This window comes from Drosophila kikkawai, chromosome X, assembly GCF_030179895.1.
Source record: "Drosophila kikkawai strain 14028-0561.14 chromosome X, DkikHiC1v2, whole genome shotgun sequence".
Lineage (NCBI taxonomy): Eukaryota > Metazoa > Arthropoda > Insecta > Diptera > Drosophilidae > Drosophila > Drosophila kikkawai.
The window spans coordinates 25,277,834-25,294,753 of record NC_091733.1 but is presented as its reverse complement, the minus strand read 5'-3'; the positions used below and the strand labels follow the sequence as shown (position 1 = coordinate 25,294,753).

Genomic DNA, 16,920 nt, shown 5'->3' with positions numbered 1-16,920 from the left:
ACGACACACGCAAAAGGATTGTTGATAAGGGATGGGAATGGAGGAAGAGGGATCAGGAATCAGGGATATGGAGAGAGCACCGCCAGTCAGGTCTGCCGGCTACTTTTAAACCAACAGCAACGAATACAACAAGCAACATTTAAAATACTTTATTTTATACCATGTTAATGAACTTAAATAAAAACAATGAAATACATTATTTTATATTATTTTGTTTTATTTTATTTTTCCTATATAAGAACAATGAAATGAGTATCGCTTAGTCGCATTTATCGTTATCAATTGGCAGCGCCAGCTTTTCCTAATTGCCATCCAACAAATTTTGTTTTGTGTTGTCGCTCCCCAAAAAACACCACAGTCCCCCCCCCCCCATTTCCATGTGCAAAACGGCAGCCACAAACTTAAGCTGCTTAAAATGTACAATTGCAACATGGGTCATAAATATGATGGCCGAAGGGACAAGCTGAAACCAGCAAAACTATGGTAAGTATGCCTTTTTCTCCCAATATTTTTAATATAGCTAGGTGAGCGTGGCTCAAGCTGCGCTCCCCTTTCCCCAGGATTTTCCCGCTTTTCCACACATGCACTCTGCCAGCGGCAATTGCTTGAGGAGGCGCTAACAATGGGTGCAGGTTGCCCTTGCGGAAACAGTGGGGCCAAATGGATATTTATAAAAATAAAATGAAAATAAATAAAAAATAAAATAAAACATATTTAGAGTGTTTTTTTATGGTCTAAAAAGTTGTTGTGGTAAGTATTTCAGTTGATGGTAAGTACCTAGATTTTTGTAGATATTTTCATATCTAGAATTAGATTTAGATTTTTTGTTCGATTTTTTAGATTTTTTTTAGATTTTTTAGATTTTTTTTGATTTTTTAAACATATTTTTGAAAATTAACGGCCAAACTCGAATTTAAATGTAACGTCCAGTTTCAGTGTGCCCAGGTGCATTTAGCAACATTTTAGACAGAAATTAACAATATGGTCACATCTGGTTTGAGTCTGTGCTTACTCCAAGATCAATGGTTCGAAACTTGGACTTTTTATAACAGTTTATACCAGTTTTCAGTTGCTTGCTGCTGGTTTCTGTTCGCCTGGTATCCCAGTTTGGGAAACGGCCAATTTGTATGGACAATTTCAGAAATTTGGATGGGCTGCTGTAGGGATGTTGTTGTAAAAAGGTTGTTGTTCCCATCAAGCAGTTGTTGTCGGCAACAAATAGGTATAAATGCATAAAATGAAATATAACAGTTTATACCAATTATTATTTTTGTCCAAAAGTTTTTATAACAGTTTATACCAGTTTTCAGTTGCTTGCTGCTGATTTCTGTTCGCCTGTTACCCCAGTTTGGAAAACGGCCAAATTGAATGAAAAATTTTGCTCACTTGCATCAGTGATGCTCATCTGGCTATATTTCAATATTGGGGGGTTTAATGGCAGTGATGCCCAAGTGCATCAGTGATGCTCATCTAGCTATTTTTTTGCATTATTGGTAGAAAATGGCATCTATCTCACTAGTTGCCAGTGATGCTCATCTAGCTAATTTGCATTATTGGGGCAAAATGGCATCGCACTAACTGTCAGTGATGCTCATCTAGCTATTTTGCATTATTGGGACAAAATGGCATCGCACTAACTGTCAGTGATGCTCATCTAGCTATTTTGCATTATTGGGACAAAATGGCATCTCACTAACTGCCAGTGATGCTCATCTAGCTATTTTGCATTATTGGGACAAAATGGCATCGCACTAACTGTCAGTGATGCTCATCTAGCTATTTTGCATTATTGGGACAAAATGGCATCGCACTAACTGTCAGTGATGCTCATCTAGCTAATTTGCATTATTGGGACAAAATGGCATCGCACTGTCAGTGATGCTCGTCTAGCTATTTTGCATTATTGGGACAAAATGGCATCGCACTAACTGTCAGTGATGCTCATCTAGCTATTTTGCATTATTGGGACAAAATGGCATCGCACTAACTGTCAGTGATGCTCATCTAGCTAATTTGCATTATTGGGACAAAATGGCATCGCACTAACTGTCAGTGATGCTCGTCTAGCTATTTTGCATTATTGGGACAAAATGGCATCGCACTAACTGTCAGTGATGCTCATCTAGCTATTTTGCATTATTGGGACAAAATGGCATCGCACTAACTGTCAGTGATGCTCATCTAGCTAATTTGCATTATTGGGACAAAATGGCATCGCACTAACTGTCAGTGATGCTCGTCTAGCTATTTTGCATTATTGGGACAAAATGGCATCGCACTAACTGTCAGTGATGCTCATCTAGCTATTTTGCATTATTGGGACAAAATGGCATCGCACTAACTGTCAGTGATGCTCATCTAGCTATTTTGCATTATTGGGACAAAATGGCATCTCACTAACTGCCAGTGATGCTCAACTAGCTATTTTGCTATATAGCTCATAACTCGGCCAAAAACGCATGAAATTGAATTCGGAAAGCTGTTCTGAGTTGCCCTTTCTAAGCTTAACAAAACTGCATAATCAGTTTTGCTAAAATACTTACCTATAATTTATAAAAAATATCAACAAAAAATGAGAAAAACCCTCATAACTCGGCCAAAAACGCATGAAATTCAATTTGGAAAGCTGTTTTGAGTTGCCTTTTCTATGCTTAACAAAACTGCATACTCAGTTTTGCTAAAATACTTACCTATAAAAATGTGAACTTCACAACTCGGCCAAAAATGCACGAAATTCAAAACCTAGTATGCAGTTTTGTTAAGCTTAGAAAGGGCAACTCAAAACAGTTTTCCGAATTGAATTCCATGCCTTTTTTGGCCGAGTTATGAGGGTTTTTTATAAATTATAGGCATCTCAACTGCCAGTGATGCTCATCTAGCTATTTTGCTATATTTGATTTTTGTTTAATTTTCCACCGCAAGAATGCCCTTCAATTGAGCTTATTTAAATTGTCCCACCCCAAAAAAAAAACAGCATCCTCCTCCTAACTCTAATATAACACATTTTTTTTATTTTATTTATTATTTATTTCAGCTTAAAAAAATAAAAGAAAAAAAGGTGAAGCAGGTGGGAATGTCGGAGGTCGTTCCCAGTGGTTTCGGCTCGGTCTTGGTGGCACCCTCGTCGTGCTGCCCCAGCATCTGGTCCGCTTCTGCTCCTCCTTGTCCAGATCCTCCTTGCCAACGCTCTCTGTCTCGCCATCGGCATCCGCTTTCAGTTCCAATATGCTGGCTACTTCCGTTTTACCAAATAGACAGAGATGGCAATACAGCATATAGTATTTCCAATAAGAATAAAACCATTTGGCTGCTTTAGCTGGACAATTTGGGGAGTTTATTTATCAATTTTTCGTTGATTTTCTTTTGCTTCTTGGAAAGGAAATTTGTTTGTTAAAAATAATTGCATAAATAAGTTGTAATCGTAAGATGTGTGTGTTTTCGGTTTTCAAATGATCTAACAGCTACAACATGCACACTCGCCATACACTCACTCACTCACACACACACACACATCAGCAGGCACACAAAATTTCAATTTCCAAGGGTAGAAGAGGTTTCGATCAAATCAAGGCATCCATCGTTCCAGTTTCATCACGGTAGCCAGCTCTCTTCCTGCTTCGTCTCTTGTGCTTCCGCTTCCGCTTTCTTTTCTTTACTTTACTTTTCTTTCCTCTTTTATAAATACATTTTCAATGTCCAACAACAACAATTGAATTCTCATATGTGTATAAATATATCTATGCTTAACGGTCTAATTTACACAATTGTATTCTCTGGCCAGACCTCTAAAATATCTTCTATCATATATATATAGTCTATATATCTGCTGGGGGTGTCTGAATTTTGTTTTTGTTTTGAGAAGAAAGCTTTTCAATTTGTGTCGATTAATAATGTTCTCTTAGGGAGCTACAATTTCGAATTCCTTTTTAGAAGGGAACACAGAGGCCACCGGGATGATGAGAGGCACCAAGAACACCGATCAATTTGATTGTTTTCTGTGATTAAAGGGTTCGCACATATTTGCATTTTATAATTTTTGTGTGTACTATGTGTGTTTTGTATTTTTTGTATATACTTTTTGTTTATATTTATCTTTTGTTTCTGTTTCTCCATGTAAAATATGTACAGTTTTGAGAGTTTTAAATGTTAGGTTCTAGGTTCTTATATGTTCTATATGTTCTTTATGTTTTAATTATAATAATCATCTGCTTGTCCTGTGACTGTGACGGTGACTGTGGTGTGTTTTTTAATGGGACAAAAAAAGATGCACATGCGGTAGATATAAATGTTTATAAATTAAAGAGTTTACATAAAATCGAATCGTAATCTAGGCGCTGGATTGGATTTCTAGCTGCTATGTGTAAGTGTGTGTGTGTGTGTGTGTGTGTAGGTTGTGGTCTTGGTATCCTGGTTATCTCAGGGGGGAACTCTTTTTTGGCCACAATTAATTTGTGCTGCATTCTTTTTCTTTTTTTAAATATATTTTGTTAAAATTAAAGTAAGTGTCAGTGTAAGTAAGTTGTGTGTGTGGGTGTGTGTGTTGTGTGTGTTGTGTGGGTGTGTGTTGTGTGTGTGTCTCTTACAAAACTATAAACCATTTTTAGCTCTAGCAATTTTGGTATCTATAATACACGAATCGCAAAGTGAATTATGCCCGTAAATCTAATAAAAAAATATATAGCCTTAAAATCTACAATAATAGGTTAGAGTATAGAGTGTGTAGCTCTAGCTATCCGTATCCGTATCCATTATCCATATCCTTAATCGTTTCCGCTTGCTCCCTCTTTCTCGCTTAAAGGATAATCGTATTCGCCCTCTCCCTCTCTTTTTTATACACAAACATCGTTATGTAATCTTAGAAATTATCTTGATTCTCCCTTCTGCCAGTCGTCCTGTTTGGTCATCGCCTCCTCTTTTCCTCCATCTCTATCACTTAGCCTACTTCAGCAGGTCCTGCTGTGGAGTTTTTGAGATATTATCCATGGGTCATCGCCGCTGCTGCTGGTTGATCCTGCTGCTACGCCGGGTGCCCACCACCAACGCCGGTGGCCATTGCTTTCGCCGTCATCAGTCCTTGCCACCGCCTCCCATATCGCTGCTGCTGCTGCCACCGCCTCCTCCTCCTTGAGGTATTACGGTGAGACTTTTGGGTATCTTGGACATGATGGCATTATCAATGAGCTTCTGCTGTTGCTGCTGTTGCAATTGATGCAGCTTGATGGCATACAGGCCGCCATTGCCTCCACCCTTGTTGTTGCCTCCACCAGCTGATGATGCTCCTCCTCCTCCTCCTCCGCCGCTACTTGTTGCCGTGGCCGGTTTGGCCGTGAGATGTGGCAATTTGCTGGCAGAATTTCCCACAGGTCCGCCATTTCCATTCAACAGATACTGGTTGGGATCCGGAAAGTTCTTCCACAGCCAGGAGTTGTTGCTGTTGTCCAGGGGATTGGGCAGCAGAGGCTGGAAATTGGGCGCCTGGCTGCCTATTTGCGGGTTGGTTAGCGGTGGCATTGGCTTGGGTGCCAGTCTGGCCAGTCGTACAGCCGCAGCGGCAGCTCCACCACCCGGCTGCAGGGTGGGCAAGTGCTGCTGCTGCTGTTGCTGCTGTTTCTGCTGCAACTGCTGTAGCTGTTGGCGCGCCGTCTGCTGCTGGGCCATTTTCACCATGTTGGAGAAGGCGGCCACCGAGGCGGCATGCCCCTGCTGATGCTGCTGCTGTTGCTGCTGCTGCTGCGACTGTCCCTGCTGCTGATTGTTCTGCTTCTGCTTGGCATTGGCCTTCAGCATCTGGTCTCGCAGCAGCTTTTCCCGTCGCAGAATGCACATGCGATTGTAATCGAAAATGGAGATGAGGTATGGCTTGCCGCCGGATTGCACCTGCACCAAAGCTGGCAATCGCCGGCCATCGGCGGTCTGGTAGAGGGCATGCGACTTGTTTGGCACCTGATCCTCCAGCGGTATCAGCGTGGGCTTCCAACTTTTGCTCTCGTGCCGCTCCTGCGGCGTTAGAGTGTCCGGCAGCTTGACCACATTGGGTGGTGGCGGTGCTGTTGCTCCTCCAGGTCCTCCAGGTCCAGCTCCTGCTCCTCCGCGACCTCCTCCTCCCGCAACAGGTCCTCCTCCACCTCCTGCTGCCGGCAACCGTGGCAATTGTAGCCTCTTGCCATGCAGATTCCCTAGCAGGCTGTTCGATGATGATGATGTTGATCCCGCTGGAGCATTCCCGCTTGTCCGACGACGCTGAAGGCTTATCAGCTCGGGCGGCGAGCTTAAAAGCTGCGCCACACTGGTTACCTTCTGTGAGCCACCAGCAGCTGCTCCCTGCTGCTGCTGCTGCTGCTGCAGCTGCTGCTCCTGCTCCTTCAGCTTGCTTTGCAGACACAGCAGCCCGGCTAGCTTGCCCTTCAACAACTTGTCTTCCTGAGTTATCTTAAACAATGATCTCTCCATCGAGGAGACTGTCGTGGCAGTGGATGAGGCGGATGAGGAGGCGGAGGCAGAGGCGGATGAAGAGGAGGAGGACAGCGGCACAATCTCCACGGCCGCCTTGTTAATGCCCAAAAGATTGGTCTTGAGTATGCTGCGACTGTTGCCACCACCAATGGTGGGCACCAGCGGCGGTGCATCCTTGGACTGGGCGGGTGTTCCTCCTGTCGCCGCTGCTGCTGCTGGTGCTGTGGTGGCGGTGGTCTTGGTTACCACTACCTCCTCGGCCGAGGAGGATGCAGCGGCTGCTGCTGCTGCTGATGAGGGGCTGGAGGTGGAACTTGTGGCATTGCTCGACTTGTCCTTGGGCCGAGCTATAATCGTGACCGCATTGGAGCTGAGCTGCTTGGTCAGCTTGTCCACGGAGACCGTGCTAAGGCGTTCCAGTGGCGTTACCTCCGACTCGCTATCGTCCAGGCTTGTGGTAGGTGCTGAGGCTCCATCCTCGCCGGTCATGCCTTCGTCATTATCATCCTCATCATCGTCATCGTTGAGCTCCACGAGTGGTATGATGGGATCCGTTGGCTCAACCGCTGGACTGGCTGCTGCCGCCGAGGAGGAGGAGGACGTTGAGTGGCCGGCGGCCGCCTGGGGAGTGGTGAGCGCAGTGGCCAAAACCGAACCGCTTGTAGGTTGTGGTATTCCGCTGCGTTTGCCGGAGCCCGAGGCTGCTCCCAATCCCCCGCAGTGACCATGATCAAAGGAATTTAAACGCTGACGCACTGTCTCCGTGTAAACGGTGGCATTGGATGAGGCATGGGCGGCCAGGACCAAATCCCCATTGCGATAGTACTTCTCCAGCAGTATCAGGTGACGGAGGAAGGAGCTCTGGTTGCCATACGGCTTCTGCAGCTCCTCCCACAGCCGTCGCGTTGGCTCATCGTACTGCAGGAAGGTCTGGACACGCGTCCAGCCCTCGGGTGTGCGTTGACTGCTGCTGCAGCCAAAGGGTACCTTGAACTGCACGCCCAGCTCCTCCTCGCCGTGGAAGAGTTCACGCATGGAGATGTTTGGATTGCCGCGCAAAACATTTGAAATGTCTGAACCGGAAGAGCCACTTTCTCCGCCTACGGCTGTGGTTGAGCCGGAGCCGGATGCCGCTGCATCCCCTCCTGCACTAAGATTCTGCTGGAGAATGGCCTGCAGCTTGGACATTTGCTTGCTGTTGTCCAGCGGCGTCAGAGAGGAGCTGCTCGAATTGGAATCGGTGTGTCCATCATCGTCCACCACCATGGGTAGCTCATGGGTATCCTCCTCCTCGTGACCACCGGCGGCCTCAGCAGCCTTGGAGGCGGCAACGGCCTCCTCTTCGTCCGCCTCGGACACCTCATGGCTGCCATCCTGCAGATTGTGCACCTTGAGGAGCCTGAAACACATATTTTCATTACCATTTCCACTCATATTTCCATCTTCACCACACTCACCGCTTCCTGTAGTTCTTGACAAACTCGGCCTTCTGGGACTTGGTGCTGTCTGGGGGCTTCATTAGGAGATTGGCAAAGTAGCGGCACAGCTTGCAGACGGCCGTGCCCATGCCCAGTTGCACCGGTATGCCCATCTCGGCCAGGGCCTTCTCCAGCCGATCCGTGTCCTGCTGAGAGGGAATACAGCATACACACAGCATTTAATATACGAAAAAGGAAGACAGGAAGATTCAAAGAAGATTCAACCTACCGTTGTTATGTTGTACATGTGATTCTTGCCCAGCCGCCGCTTGCAGAGAACACAACCAGAGAACTGGATGACCGTATTGTAGTGCGATTCGCATAGCCACACATTTGAGGTGCCAGCGGGTATCTCCAGGCTAAGCTGAAACTTTTTCATGCTCTTTCGTATGCATTTGCGTCGCAGCGAGTGTCCCGCCGTCTCAATGCAATCCTTGACGGCACAGTTACGATTCTGTCCACTCGTTCCTGCAGCTGTAGCACCTGATTCACCTGCTCCCTCTGGAATGATGCCATGTTCACCACCGGCAAAATGTTTATCCATTGCCCCAGAATTGCCAATGCCCGTTTCCAGGTGTCCCGGTGCCGAGAGACGCTTCTTGTAGGAGGGTGCATTGGCTCGACGATCCACATGACGGAAGCAGGCATCGCACAGGCAATTGTCCACCGTCAGCTTCTCCTCGTCTGCCACAAGGGGGGGGGAGGTGGAGTATATGATTTATAGTTCCACTTGAAATGAGGCAGGATACTTACTGGCTAGAATCTTTTGCTGACGCTCCACGGACTTTATTTGGCCCACATGACAGGGCGTGTCGTAGAGTCCAAACTTGCCGCTACAGTAATAGCACTGATCCTCGCACAGCCTGCCCGGATGGAACTTGAACGATGAGGCCTTCTCCGGTATGAGAATCTTCTCCTTCTCGTCCTTCTTCACCATCTGATAGAAGCCGTGCTCCGCTTGTCCCTGACCCTCGGAGTGGGAGGAATCTGTAGGGGATTGAGATTGCTATAGTCTCTGTCTGCTTGAGCAAGTCTTGCAGGCGTCCGTTAGTGTGTAATTTTGTCGATTGGAAAAGGATAAGGGGGATGAGGATGAGAGGGTGTGGGTGTGGCTGTGGGTTGACGATGACGCTGACCATGACAGTGCCTTATGTACAGTGCTTGAGAGAATGATGACATCCTGAATGTATGACATGAGGGGGAAGTCAAACCAAACCATTTGTTTCGTAAAGAAAATTAAAAAAAAAAGCTTTTGTTGCTTTAAATCAAATTAAAAAAAATAATATAAATTAAAAAAAAATTATAATATAAAATAAAAAAAAATTTATAATATAAATTAAAAAAAAATTATAATATAAATTAAAAAAAAAATAATAATAATATAAATTTTAAAAAATAATAATAATACAAGAGGGAAATGCTTTTCCACAACTGCTTAAAAAAATAAAAAAAAACCGTACAAAAACCTAGGAAAACAATTATTTTTTTAATGTTTATTTTTTCCATATTTTTCTATGTAAAATTTTTGGAAAAATCAAATTTTAAAAATTTCATAACTAAGCCAAAAATTTATCAAATTCAAATCGGAAAGCTTTTCTATGCTAGGATTTTCAAGTTTAACAATTCTGCTTACTGAATTTTTAATTTTAAAAAATTAAAAAAAAAATTGAATTTTTAAAAATTTTAATGATGTAACCCCTTATAAAATTTTGAAAAAATTAAAAAAAAAATTTTTTTCTTCTGACATATCTAGAAAGATTTGCCTGTTAATGCTGATCAAGAATATATATGGTTAATGGGGTGGGAAGTGACTGCTACACTAAAAAAAATGCATAATACTACCCTGAAAGGTCATAAAATCTAAAGGCTTTAAGCTTGATTTTTCAAGAATTTTGTTCAACGGAAGGATACTTGTCAATAGTCCTACTTGTAATATTCTTAACGAGGCTATAATAATTAATAGCTAATAAAGTAATTAATTATTTAATAAAGAACTAAAAGGATTTAAGCCAAAAAAGGATTTAAAAAAAATATATTAAAAAAAAATAACAAATTGCTAGACAAGTTTAAGCTTTGTTCAGCTGCTTAAAAGGTTCTTAACGAGGCAATAATAATTAATAGTTATTAAAGTAATTAATTATTTAATTATTTAATAAGAAACTAAAAGGATTTAAGCCAAAATATGACTACTATTTTCGTAAAAAAAAATATAGTAAAACAATAACGCAATGCTAGACAAGACATAGCTTCTTTAAGCTGTTTCCCTTTCTTTGATTTGGCTTGAATTTGTTCCCCAGAAAGTGAAAAGGCTCTAGTCTTAGGCTAGGGATCACAGAAAATATTGATAAAATATTTTAAAAAATATTTAAAATGTGAAAAATTTAAAATCTAAGCAATATTTTGCCATAAAACTTCCTATATACTGCACATCCCTAGCCTAGAGCTAGACCCTAAGCTTCTGAGCAAGTTCTAATCTATACGCACTGTACTGGACCGCTGTGTGGCTGTGGTTACCGTGCGAGGAGGAGGCTATCGCCGAGTGGTGGTGGTTGTTAGTCGAGCTGAAACGGTTATTGGTCTTGCGGCCGGGATTACCGGTAGTTACACTGGACTTGGTCGCACCTTCGTTCTGAAAATGGATAAAAACAAAACAAACATATCGTTAGTTGAGCGAGAAATAAATTCTATTTTTGGGGTTTGCAAATAGGAGTTACTAACTCTTTTTTTTTATGATTTCTATTTTAAAAATTATAAACTTTTAAGTTTCCAGATTTTTTCCACAAAATTCTACAATTTCTTATTTCCAACTCTAGTGGAAATGTCAACTCTTGGGCAAAACTCACCTCATTCTGTATGGTGTAGTACGAGTCCTCGGCATGGGCGCCATGCTGGTCAGCGGATCGATCGGCGGCACCATGACCACGAGCCCGACCCTTTTGGAATGTCATCTTAAGCGATTGCCGACGTACGCCGGCCACTGCTCCTGCTCCAACTCCTGTTCCAGAGCCCAAAACACCGCTCGATTTGCGTGTGGCACTGCCCACCGAGGATGAGGTGGACGTTGAGGAGGCGGAGGAGGAACCACCACCACCACCGCCGCCGCCATGGATGACCGTACCAGTGGGCAAGCCACCGGTGCCGCCTGTTCCACCATTACTGCTTCTATTTAGCTTGATGACGGTTTTCAGGGTGCCGCTGGATTCCACATGGGCAGCGCTACTTGGACCGCCTCCACGCGCTCCCTGTCGCTTGTGCTGCTGCTGCTGGTGATGATGGTGGAGATGCTGCTGACCATGCTGGTGGTAATGCTGCTGCTGCTGCTTCTGGTGCAGCTGCGCTTGGCGCGTGTGCGCCTCCTGCAGATCCTGACGTCTCTGTTCGGCCGCCTGGTGCGTCAACAGACCCAGGTTATGCAGGTGGATCTCCTGTTCCCGGCGCTGCTGCTGCTGCAGCACGTCCTCCAATGACTCTTCCTCCTTTTTGCCATTCGCCGCCTTCTCCTCCTTTTCTATGTGCAGCGCCAGCTTTAGAGGTGGCAGCTCCGGCTTTTGTTCATCAACCAATGGCTTTTCGTCTTCAGTGACTTCATCCTTGAGTGTCAGGGGTATATCCACCACTACAAGACCCTCGGCACTGCCACCGCTGGCTGCATCTGCCGGCGTCGTGGAAAAATTCTCCTTGTTCTCCTCGGGACAACAGTCATCTGTGTCCGAGGCGAGATGCTCGGCCAATAGCTGCTCCGCCTGTTGCTTCATATCGATGTAGGATTCATCCACCTCCATGGCCACCATTTCGTCAACGACGGGCGAGGGATCACTGTCGCGGCTTTTGGTTTCGACCGCCGCCTGCTGGCTCAGAGCATTTCCACTGGCATCAAGGACACCCTCCTTCGCCAGTTCCTCCATGATCTCGTTTTCAAAGTCATCGTAATCCTCGGGCTTTTGTTGTGTCTCCACTTGTACCTGATCCTCTAGCTGAATTGGCTTTTCCTCCAACTCGGCAGGTGGTACTTCATCGCCGTTGACTAGGAGGCTACTACCTTCTTCTTCCTCTTCCAGCAGCACCTCAGCGGCACCACCTTCAGTGCTCTCATCCAGACGAAGTTGACCTGCCTTTAGCGAGTTATTTGAATATGAGGAGACCTCCAGATCACCTTCAATCTCGGCTTGGTGTGGTGTTATCTCAGCGGTAACATCATCCGTGGATGGTTCGGGCACAGCTTCCTCTTCAGTTTCGGCTTCCTCGGCTTTCTGCTCCATGGTTTTCTCATGGCTGGACTTTTCCACCTCCACCTTGGCCAGTTCCACTTCGGTTTTTGGCTGTGGCGATGGGATAGCTACGTCTTCGTCGCAAGCAGCCGTCTCAGCAGCCGTTTCAACATCCGTTTCCCCTTCCACAGCATTGGTACTGCCGCCGCCGCTCACCGTCTGCACAATCTCGCCCAGCTCCGGATCCTTTTCAATGCCCAGGTTATTCTCAAGGAACTCTGGCTTCTTGTAGAACTTTCGCACGCTGACAGCACTCACACCCTCGCTTATCATCTCCGGACTAAGCGATGCAGCCTTCCCCGCTGCTGCTGCTGCTGCCGGAGATCCCTCCTGCTGTGTGGCTGGCTTTGAGGGGGGTGAGGAGGAGTCAACGGATGATGTTGCTCCTGCTGCTGACGTTGGCGACGACTCCTTGACTTTTGTAGGATCTGCGGTCTTATTGGTGCTGCTGCTGCTGCTCTCTGTATCCACGGTGAGCGGTTCAATGCAGGAGGAGGAATGACCATTGGCCGAAGAAACCGAGGCAATCGAGGCAGCCGATGTGGAGGGCAGGCTCTCCGTTAGCAGGCTCTCATCAAAGTCCGGCGTCAGCTTCTCCTGCTTGATGTCAGCGGCAGCCAACAGCAGATCATCCATAGACGAGGCCATGCTATCCTTGGAGTCCTCGTCCCCGGCACCGCCCTGCGAGCTGGGTGCCAGCGAACTGGCCGAGGCAGTCTTCCGCGTGTTGGAGCCAACCCGCCGTCGCTTTGGTGGTGCCGCCGGTTCCTGGGCCACTATTCCCGGCGAACCGGCCTTGCTCAGACGCGTGGCTCGTGTGGTTGTGGTCGATGTCGACGTTGCCGGCGATGTGGAGTTTCTGTTCTGCGGGCGACCCCGTCCCCGTCGACCGGATGGGGCGGGTGTGGGTGTAACTGCAGGCGATGGTATGGAGACAACATCGCTGGCATCCATGGGCTCTTGCTTGATGGCTCCTGCCAGGTTAGCAGCGGCTGCATCCTCATCATTCGGTTCTCCCGTGTCCTCTGACTTGACCACCACCACCACCTTGCTATACTTGGCGGCACTGCTGGCCTCTGGATCAGCGATGCTATCATTATCCTCGGAACGTTTCCGTTTTGCTGCTGGCACCACAGCAGCAGCCACTGGCTTCTTACGTCGTCCGCGGGCAGGCGGCAACGGTGTTGGCTGCTCAGTCCCGGCGGCAGAGGATGTGGCAGCGGCGGCGGCAATGGCAGCGGACAAGGTGGCGGCTGAGGTAATGGGACCAACTGTAGATGATTGGCGACGATTGCGAGTGACTCGGGTGTTGTTTGCCTGCTCCTGGGCATGCGATTTTCGGGTGACACGATTGCAAGTGGTGGGCGTCACTGGCTCCTTTTCCTTTTCTTTATCCTTCTCCTTCTCCTTGTCTTTTATGTCTTTGTGGTCTTTTTCGTCCGTGGCTGGCTGGGTTGACGACTCCTGGTATTCGCTGCCCTCGGCCAGGGGCTCCTCCTTGGGTGGCAGCTCTGCTGTCGTCTCCTCGGACTTGACTTCTTTGGCTTCTTTCAGATCCTTGATGGACTTGCGCCCGCGTATGACGGGTGCCAGCGAACGCTCCACGGAGCTCTTCGGCTCCTCACCGTCCAATCCTGCTGCATCGCTGGCGCTGCTGACCTCACGTCGCGAGGTCGTGGGCGAGCTGAGGAGCAGTAGAGGCGATGAGTGCCGGGTGATGCGCACGCTCTTGATCGCCACACCATCGCTGTGGGTGGGCGTTAGAGTGGGCGTGGGCGTGCGTCTGGTAATTGTGGTGCTGCTGCTGATGTTGGCTGCAAGGGTCTTGGGTGCCGGGGAGGATTCCTTGGCCTCCTGTACGCTGTCCACATCAGCCTCAGCTGGTGCTGTCGCCTCCACATGCGTGGGAGTAGGCGATGATGATGATGATGGCTTGGCTAACTCTTCGCCGACACCCGTTGAGGACTCCTCCTCCCCGCTGCTGGCCGGATTATCCACGCTGGCATTGTCCTCCAGGGTGGCACCACCATTACCACCGCCTGGCTTCCGGCTGGACATCCTCGAGGGGCCCTGGGCAGCTACTGCTGACGTTGCTGCTCCTATGATGGCCGCCGCTGTTGCTCCGTTGCCGTTGCCTCCACGAACTGCGGTTGGTGGTGGTGATGCTGCTGCTGCTGCTGCTGTTCCTGCTGCTGCTGCTTCTCCTCCTCCTCCTCCTGCAGTTGCTTCTGCTCCGCCTCCTCCTCTGTGCGATCCGATGCTGATTGTTTCCAGTTCGTGTCGCAGTGATTTGGTCCCATTGGTTAACTGTGATGTCGAGGATTACCTGAAACGAGCAAAGCGGACTCATATTACTAATCCGCCGTGTGGTTCTTGAGGCCAAACTATGACCCACAGAGAGAGAGAGAGAGAGCGGAAGAGAGAGAGAAGTAAATGAGCGTAAGGGGAAAAATCACTCAATCTGGAAGTAGGTCGTCGTCGCAGTTCTAGAGAACTCGCCGTGTTTCACATTCTTGGCCTATTTTCATAGCTTAACCCAACTCTAAAACACCGAGTAAACATTTCAAGTGAATTCCAAGAAGCCTCACATTTCAAGAGCCTTAAATTCTAATAGCAAATATTTTAGGAGTGCAAGAAAATTGATTCAAATACATTTTAGATTACAGAAAAGTAATTCCAAATAAACTTGAATTGTTTTTGTTTTATTTAGTTAATTTTCTTTGATAAGAGAACTTTCAAAAAAAAAAAAAGCTTGAGACCTTGAATAATAACAAAAAATATTAATAATAAAGATTAGCATTCGTACAACAAACTAAATAATAAAGATTAATTTATTAGGAATTTTAGTACGTTAATTAAGGTAGTTACATGTTAATTATAATATTTTAGCAAATAAACTTGTATATTTTTTTATTTAGTCTATTTTCTATGATAAAGAAACTTTCTAAAATAAATATAATAATAATAAATATTAATTATTTAAAGGGAATTTTAGCATGTTAATTAAGAAAGTTTAAAATAAATAGATATTAAAATAAAATAATAATGTACTTCAGGATAACTTTAAAAATACAAACAAAAAAAATATAATAAATTCAGTACGTTAATTAAGACGGCTTTGAAAAATTATTTAATTAATTTTCAGCGAAAAAAATTCTAATCATAGTATAAATATTAAAATGTTTAATTTTTTAAGGATTCCAATTTGGGTATTTAAGAACACTAATTATTTCATTATTTAGAGATTAGAAAAATAAAAATAAACTCCAAATTTATATCCCTTATTCCACAAACACTCGCTCATTTTCCAGGACCTTAAGGGATTTCAAGGAAGACCGTAAATACTCCTAACATTTTCCCAACGCAAAAGCCGAACCAAACCCGATAACTAAACACCGATTACTTTTATGGCCCTGGCTTTTGGCTTTCACCTGGCTCAAAAGCAAATCCCCGCTCTCAGCCGCTCTAATCCCCGGCGATCAGGACTCTCAGCCAAACTGCGACTAGAACTTTAAACATTAAACATGCTTTTGCGGTTTGCCAGTCAGTCAGTCTCTGCTCCATTGCTCCTCCTCACTCCTCTCTCCGCCGCCGCCTGCTTCTACCAATTCTAAAAAACAAGTTTTGGCAGCAGCAGCTGGGAGCTGATGCGAGAATGCGAGGAAAGCAAAACGGAGCTAGCGGTGCGGTGCGGTGAGGAGTGGGGCAGGCGAAGAAGCAAAGAGAAACTGAAGAATTGATGGGGCACACGTTGAATAATCCTCAAATTGGTTAAGTATCCTGTTTCGGCTTTCGGCTGCTTCCACTTCCCTTGCTCCTTCTGCTTCTTCTTCTGCTTGCCTTGATGATCCCAGTGGATTCTGACAGGCGCCATTTTAGTGTGACCAGCCAGCAGGACGGAGGGGAGAGAGTGCAGTGGCAAGAGAGAGGAGGCGGCAACACGCACTTTGAGGGGAGAGAAAGAGAGCGACCTTCGCTGGGATTTGATTCCGCCTTTGGGAATTGCAGTTTGCACCGGCGGTTCGGTGGAAAGCGGAAAACCCAGGCATGCACACACTCACGCACAACAATCGCCGCCGCTGACACCGCCACCACCCTCCATGGAAAAAGCGAAACACCACTGACAGCAGGCGATGGCAACAAAACAAACGAATAAAGGAAGTAAAAGCGAATCGCAAATAACAAAATGAAGACCCGAGCAATATGAATGTGTGTATACGCTGTGAAGTAGAGAACCCACACAAACACAAAACACACGGCACAGTGTGCAAAAACGCTGCGATTGTAAACACTGAGCGAAGCGGCCGAGGAAGCGGCAACGGCGGTGACAGCGGGCCGCTGGCAAGAGGAAGTGAGGGGCCGCCGCAGCAGAAACGGAAACTGGCCGCACAATTTTCACAAAGCGGAAAAGTTGTCAAAGAATTGGCAGAGTTGCCAACATCGCTTCTCGGGCTCTCTTCCCTCTCTTGCACACGAACAAGCACACACGCACAAACACACCAATACACCGAGGTTCGGTTCGGCAAAAAAGAAAAACCGTGGAAACGGTTCCGTTCCGTCTTCGGGGCAGTTGCAATCAAACGGGGGTGTGGGGGAGCACAGGGCTGGTCGGAGCGATGGTCGAGGGATGGGTGGGGGAAAGCCAGAACAGTGGGGCACACTCAAACACAAAAAAAAATTGGGTGGCGATGAAGTTTTGGGTTTTTGAATTTTACGCTTTT

The 16,920-nt window shown here is 46.3% G+C and overlaps 1 protein-coding gene across 4 annotated transcripts; it reads right to left on the bottom strand.

Moving 5' to 3' along the window:
- Positions 1-3,308: 3,308 nt before the first annotated feature.
- On the bottom strand, positions 3,309-14,394 carry east (enhanced adult sensory threshold). 4 transcript variants are annotated; one of them, XM_070288709.1, is made up of 6 exons: positions 10,775-14,394; positions 10,416-10,560; positions 8,685-8,918; positions 8,161-8,615; positions 7,911-8,080; positions 3,309-7,852 (listed from the first exon to the last, which is right to left on the bottom strand). In XM_070288709.1, exons 1-6 carry the CDS (start codon positions 14,255-14,257, stop codon positions 5,068-5,070), a joined length of 7,272 nt encoding a protein of 2,423 aa, XP_070144810.1. In that variant the 5' UTR covers positions 14,258-14,394; the 3' UTR covers positions 3,309-5,067. The 4 variants fall into 4 exon arrangements, with proteins under 4 accessions (XP_070144810.1, XP_070144811.1, XP_070144812.1 ...); XM_070288710.1 differs by having other exon boundaries at positions 7,911-8,077; XM_070288711.1 differs by having other exon boundaries at positions 10,446-10,560.
- Between the last annotated feature and the right edge of the window lie 2,526 nt (positions 14,395-16,920).

Coding starts and splice junctions, on each gene's coding strand:
- east (XM_070288709.1), bottom strand. CDS start 14,257: ATGTCCAGCCGGAAGCCAGGCGGTGGTAATGGTGGTGCCACCCTGGAG. Junction 10,561..10,774: donor ACTACACCATACAGAATGAG/GTGAGTTTTGCC, acceptor ATCCATTTTCAG/AACGAAGGTGCGACCAAGTC. Junction 8,616..8,684: donor TCAGCAAAAGATTCTAGCCA/GTAAGTATCCTG, acceptor CCCTTGTGGCAG/ACGAGGAGAAGCTGACGGTG.